The sequence below is a fragment of the Panthera leo genome, chromosome A1 (genome assembly GCF_018350215.1).
Source record: "Panthera leo isolate Ple1 chromosome A1, P.leo_Ple1_pat1.1, whole genome shotgun sequence".
Classification (NCBI taxonomy): domain Eukaryota; kingdom Metazoa; phylum Chordata; class Mammalia; order Carnivora; family Felidae; genus Panthera; species Panthera leo.
In genome coordinates, this window is record NC_056679.1 from 91,577,462 (window position 1) to 91,583,665 (window position 6,204).

A 6,204-nucleotide genomic window follows, 5' to 3' on the forward strand; every position below is an offset into this window, starting at 1 on the left:
GACCATAAAATCCCTACACATCCATAGAAGGAATAGTGTTCCAGCCCGAGGATAAGGGAATAGACCGTGCCACCCTGGACCCCAGGTATTGTCCCCACACCCCAGGGCAGTGAGATTTGAGTAGGTGGCTACCTATAAGTCCATAAGCATACTTCCCAACCTTGCTAGTCTAATTATCACACTTGCTATCTGACCGACCTGTCACACAGGGCTGCAAAAAGGTAAGTGAGGTCATGTATGGGAAAGTCTTTATACATTTGAATCAACATAACTCTTTTAGGTATTATTGCATCATGACCTAAGAATGCTATCAATTAACCTCATTTGAAACTACAAAGTGCAAAATTCAGTCACACCGGGAACTCATACGGTGGCTCTATGTCCAACCTTGCTTAGACAACTGCAGGTTCCATGCTCCCAAACCAGGACCTCACCTCCACACGATGGCATGATCTTTTGCTTCATGTAACACCCTACAGGCCCACAGATAAAATCTCAGGGTCACCCTAAATTCCTAACTTATAGAAATTGTTAACAAAAAGGTTCAAAGAAGAGAAGGCTGCTTTGGGAAGAAGTGGGGACCCACCACTGAGGGTGAGCACCGTGGGACCCACCACTGAGGGTGACGGTGGTGGGAGCACCGTCACTTGCAGCGGTGCTCCCGGCAGGTCTCTCCCATAGGTGGGAGGCTGCATCTCTTCGTCTCACCTGCCACAGTCCTGCTGCACTTGCTCTGCTCTGGGGGGTAGGGGCAGTCATGGAACCTGCAGTCAGTCCCGGGGAGAGAAGTGAAGGCCAGCGCCACAACCTAGTGAAGGAATGAAGATCGGCACAGGCAGCCAGGTGAGGCCAGGGGAAGCCGGAAGGGAGGACACAGACACAGATGCTCAGACACAGACATCCCCCAGGATGTGAGGTTAGCACACGGACACGTGGTGCCACATCACCCACCTTTCATCTAATGGCTCCTCTGAATGGGGGGAGGGTCTGGCCTCCAGGTTTCATTCTGTCAGAATTTTACAGGATCTCTGATGTGGTTCTGAGGAAAGGGCATAATAGATCTACCAAGAGCTGCAACCCACTGGCTTCCATGTCAGATGGAAGGACCGTGCCAGGCACTTTGAGCCGCTTTCTCCCTCATCCTCACAGGCTGCCCCCATTGTACAGAGGAGGAAACTGAGCACGAGCAGTTTGCTCAGGAATTAAATCCACTTCTAGACTAAAGGTGAGCCAGAGCAGGATCAGGAGGCATCAGCGTCCCCTGTCTTTCCCAGTGAGCAGCAGAGAATTCCAGAGAATGGGACATGGGCGCTGCATGGTGCAAAGTCCTATATAAACAAAATGGATTTTTGATGTTTTCATGTAAGGCTCCTGAACCAAACACTGGGCAATGTGAATTTTAAAGAAAATTTTGAAAAGTCTCTCTTTCTTGTCTTACATTTCCCAGTGTTCTCCCCCACAGGCGAGGTGCCATTTTCCCTTACATCTTGCCATTAGTTTCCAATACATCTCAATCCTACTGGCTCCTCCTTGGCTTTAAACGTATCAATTTTTGAGTTTAGTAAGTGCTTTCTGGATGGCAGTAGTGCTCCCAGAAGATAGGGTCTGTTCCATTCTCTGGTGGCGCCACAGGGACGAGCTGAGTGCTCCACATGCACTTGACCAATGGTGATGTGAGCAAATGGACAAAAGTCTCCTCATTTATGCCATTTTGCTTTACTTCAATTTGTATGAAAGTAGGGGAAGATGTCCCTTAAGAATTCAGACTCTATGGTACAGATCAAATCCCACAAAACAAAGCATGATTACAACATAAATTCCCTATAGAACATAATGAGACCAAAGAACTACCCAGTGATCTGGTTGTTTCCAGAAATTTCTATTATTAAAAAATTCAGCTACATCCTGAAAATTTGTCAAAATGAGGCAAAAATTCATCTTGGGAAATCATATCTAATGTAAGATTCTGGCAAATAAATCATCCAAGGGGCACCTAGGTGGCTCAGTCAGTTAAGCCATCCAACTCTTGATTTCAGCTCAGGTCATGATCTCATGCTTTGTGAGATTGAGCCCCATGACACATTGACAGCATGCGTGGTCCTGGACAGCATGAAGCCTGCTTGGGATTCTCTCACCTCTCTCTGCCTCTTCCCTGCTTGTGCACACATGCACTCACTCTCTCCCTCAAAAATAAACATTTTTAAAAAATCATTCAAAGCCAATAGGTAAATAAATTACTCTGACTCATCTACTACATGAAGTGGGAAGAAGAGGGTCAGGAGGAAAGGGCTGGGGCCAGGGCGTAACACTGATAAGGTTAGGCTAAAGTCCTGAATGCTTTATTTGATTTTCTGTTTAAAACTGTAGACACGAACAACTCTGAACCTAAAATCAAAGTAAGATTTTCATCATCAACTGACTTTGTGCAAATTCTTCATCCCAGCTTTCTGAAATCCTTCAGAATTTAGACTGCCTGGGGAATAAGGAAATCTTGAGAAAGATTTGAGCTTCTAGAAGATACTAGAGAGGATGGCACATGGAAAGTGACTAGACTTTTCCCAAGGGATTCCAGGGGCCAGAACAGAAGGCAACCGTGGTGACAAAAATCAGCTAACACAGGGCAGCCTGGAGAGTGGGACCACTGTTAGCTCTGCCACTATGGGAGGGTCACTTACTTTTGCTGTGTGTCCCCCGCCTCCTGTGGAATAGGGACATTTATCGAATGACTGCAGAGGCAGGCTCTGAGGGATACCAGAGCCTTCTGTGTGCAGAGCTAAACAGAAGGAGTGCTCGGAGAGTACTAGCTGTTTGCCTTCCCAGCTGATTGCTGCCAGGCAAGAATGGGAGCCCAGCATATCCAGGTCTGCTGATTTTTCAAGAAGAGGTAGAATACAGACTTTATATGAAACCCTTGAGTTTTAACATGTCAGAAAATAGATGTCTTGTAAAACATTAAGGGTCTAAACCAAATAAATACACCTGCAGGCTGTGTCTGGCTTACAGAGCCCGTTTGTTCCTCTGGTCTACAGTGGTCACAGGTCCTGGATCACACAGACCAGGAACACACAATTCCTCCTCCTTCATATAGTCAAAGAAATTCCTGTTGACACAGAGCCTTGGACTTGTCTAGGACTCAGCACTGCCTCCTTTTCACTCTGCTCACTTAGCAGCCCCTTCAAGTTAGGCTTTAAGCCACAATTTTATTTACTAAATGCATTCATTAGTCACAGCAAAACACTTCTCATCCAACATAGTGTCCGTGTAGCTTTTGCTGGTAGATTTTTGGTGTGCAACACCTTTGTGAAAGTTCATTCTTTGACTACTTTGTTGAGCACTGACCACGTGCTGATTATTGTCCAGGCACAGGGCACACAACAGACAGCGGCGTGGACACATGTTCTTAGAAGGGCACAGCCTCATGGGGAAAACACACTATAAACCAGTTAACTAACAAATGAGATAACCTCCTACAGAGGTACAAAGGTGATAAATCAGCCATGTGAAGGTCCAGGTGGAGAGAATGCCAGGCCAAGAACAACCAGTGCAAAGGCCCTGCCTGGAGGCGAGAAGGGCATGAAGTCCCGTGTGGCTGGCAGGACATGCAGTCAGACAAGCAAGTGAGAACCAGGGCAGGAAGGCCTGGTCAACTGAAGAGGACATGATAGCTGAATCAAAGTCAAAGATTCAGTGACGCTGCTCCCAGCACACAGCACCTAAGACCAACCAGGTAGGTCCTTGGTAGCAAGACAGTAGAGGCACAGGACAGGCTCCGGATTCAGATCATGGGTGCCACTTGCTATCTACGTGGTCTTGAGCAAACTACTTAATCTGAGTCTCAGTTATTTCATCTGAAAGTGGAAATCATAAAAGTCACTGTTTTGTGGGGACCAAGAGAGACAGTACCCACGAAGTCCTTCGTATGGTGGCACGCAATAAAAAAACACTTGATAAAGAGCAGCAATTATTACAGGTACAAAACTCTGCTCACTTATCTGATTACAAGTAACCTTTGATCTGATTCTTAACACACAGCAGGTGTGTTAAGGCTCTGCTGGGATTTCATCCTCCCCCTTGTGTGTGGAGCCTGTCACCTCCCTGAGCTACGGTGGGATGTCCAGGGGGAAGGAGAATGGGACAGGAGTCACCGAGTTCCTCCTGCTTGGCCTCACTGGTGACCCAGAGCAGCAGCGAATCCTCTTCTGGCTCTTCCTGTGTACATACTTGGTCACTGTGGCTGGGAACACACTCATCATCCTGGCCATCGGCTCCGATCCCCGCCTGCACACCCCCATGTACTTCTTCCTTACCAATCTCTCCTTTGTTGACATCTGCTTCACCACCAACCTGATCCCCAAGCTGTTGGTCAACCACATAGCAGGAACATGGACAATCTCTTACCCCCATTGCCTGACCCAGATGTACTTCCTCATCTCCTTTGCCAACCTGGACACCTTTCTGCTGGCTGCCATGGCCCTGGACCGTTACGTGGCCATCTGCAAGCCCCTGCAGTACTACGCCATCATCACCCCCCAGCTCTGTCGGGGATTGACCGCACTCATGTGGACGTGCTCTGGCCTCATCTCCCTAGTCCACACGCTCCTCATGAACAGACTGACATTCTGCTCCTATGCCCGCGAGATCTCACACTTCTACTGCGACGCCTACCTGCTGATGAAAATCGCCTGCTCGGACACGCGTGTCAATCGGCACGTGTTCTTAGGTGCTGTGGTCCTGTTTGTGGCCCCCTCTGCACTCATTGTGGTCTCCTACATGTGCATAGCTGCAGCTGTCCTCCGGATTCCCTCCACCCCAGGAAGGCGCAAGGCATTTTCCATATGCAGCTCCCATCTGTCTGTGGTCATCGTTTTCTATGGAACTATCCTGGGGGTATATATTCGACCCCCCAACTCCTTCTCAGCTCAGGACACGGTAGCAACCATCATGTACACAGTGGTGACCCCTATGCTAAACCCCTTTATCTACAGCCTGAGGAACCAAGACATGAAGAAGGCTATAGGAAGTCTCTTCAGCAGGAGCTCAAAATCTTCTTAGTGATGGTGAGCACTGGGCTGATATCTGGAGAGGTCCAGGATGTCAGAAAACAGAACACAATAGCACCATTGACTCAATAATACCCACTTCCACACACTGAAAGATTATTTTCTGAGATGAAAAAGGCTAAAATTAGAGGAAATTTATATACTCTGTGTATATATTATTCTATCTCTGAGAAACTCAGTCTCCTTCCAGTTCTTTCCTCTACCATCCCTAAGGTAGGACTATCATCCCCATGCTTCTAAGGTGGTTGCTGGGGCTCCATCCATCTCTTCCTATCCCAGGCAGGGAGCACGAGGGGAAGAAAGCCAAAACACTTGCCACTTGGAAGGGCTTTCTCAGCAGCTCCACACAGCTTCTTCTGCTCATCTCTCAAATATTTCCCTCCAATTGCATGGCAGGCTGGGAAACGTAGTTTAGTTATTTTGTGCTGCTGCTGTTGTTTTGGTTAGACTTAAACACACCACCACCTCCAGTAAAATAGGGTTCTCCTGGAAAGGAAGATGGGATGGATAATGGGCAGATAACTGGCAAGTGTGCAACAATACTCAAGACTTACTTTGCTACATTTTATAGATGTGAAGTCACTTAGTGACTTTAGGAAAATAAACCTAAAATATAGGTTTTATATTATTGACCCCCTCTGGAGGGAGACTGTGTCAGGAAAAAAACCTCATATGCTCCCACACTGCTAAAGCTGTGACATTAGCAGAAAGACCGCACAATTCTACACATCAGAGTGATGTCCCTCTTGCAGGGAGCACAGCGAAAAAGTGAAAGGAGAGTTCATGACATTCAGTTTTTGTGACTTTAATTGTTCCCAAGGGATGGGTTAGCTTTCATCTTGAATGGTTTTTTTCTGTGTGTGTGTGGAAAATTAATATTGGAAGTGTGGAAAGTTAACAAAAGGAACACCACCACCCCCTCCCACAACACCCCCACCCTACTTACAATGGGGTTGGGGAACTCCCAGCAGGGGGAGCTCTCACACCCAACTACTGCTGGTCAATTGCAGCCCCTACTAGTTTGACTACTGCTTTACTACCCCAGCGGGAGCAAGAAAGGTTGTCCACCTCTCCACAACCCACCCCCCCTACCGCAACAGCCCAGCCAATGAGAGACTGTCACAACTCAGCGAATGAGAAGCTA

The 6,204-nt window shown here is 47.5% G+C and overlaps 1 protein-coding gene across 1 annotated transcript; it reads left to right on the top strand.

Annotated features, from left to right (window-relative positions):
* The first annotated feature begins 4,110 nt into the window (after positions 1-4,110).
* LOC122200062 (olfactory receptor 1D2-like) lies at positions 4,111-5,052 on the top strand. The gene has a single exon (XM_042905485.1). The coding sequence runs from the start codon at positions 4,111-4,113 to the stop codon at positions 5,050-5,052; it is 942 nt and encodes a 313-aa protein (XP_042761419.1).
* Positions 5,053-6,204: the final 1,152 nt, after the last annotated feature.

What these genes read in the sequence shown, in the direction of transcription:
- LOC122200062 (XM_042905485.1), top strand. Translation starts at nt 4,111, where the DNA reads ATGTCCAGGGGGAAGGAGAATGGGACAGGAGTCACCGAGTTCCTCCTG.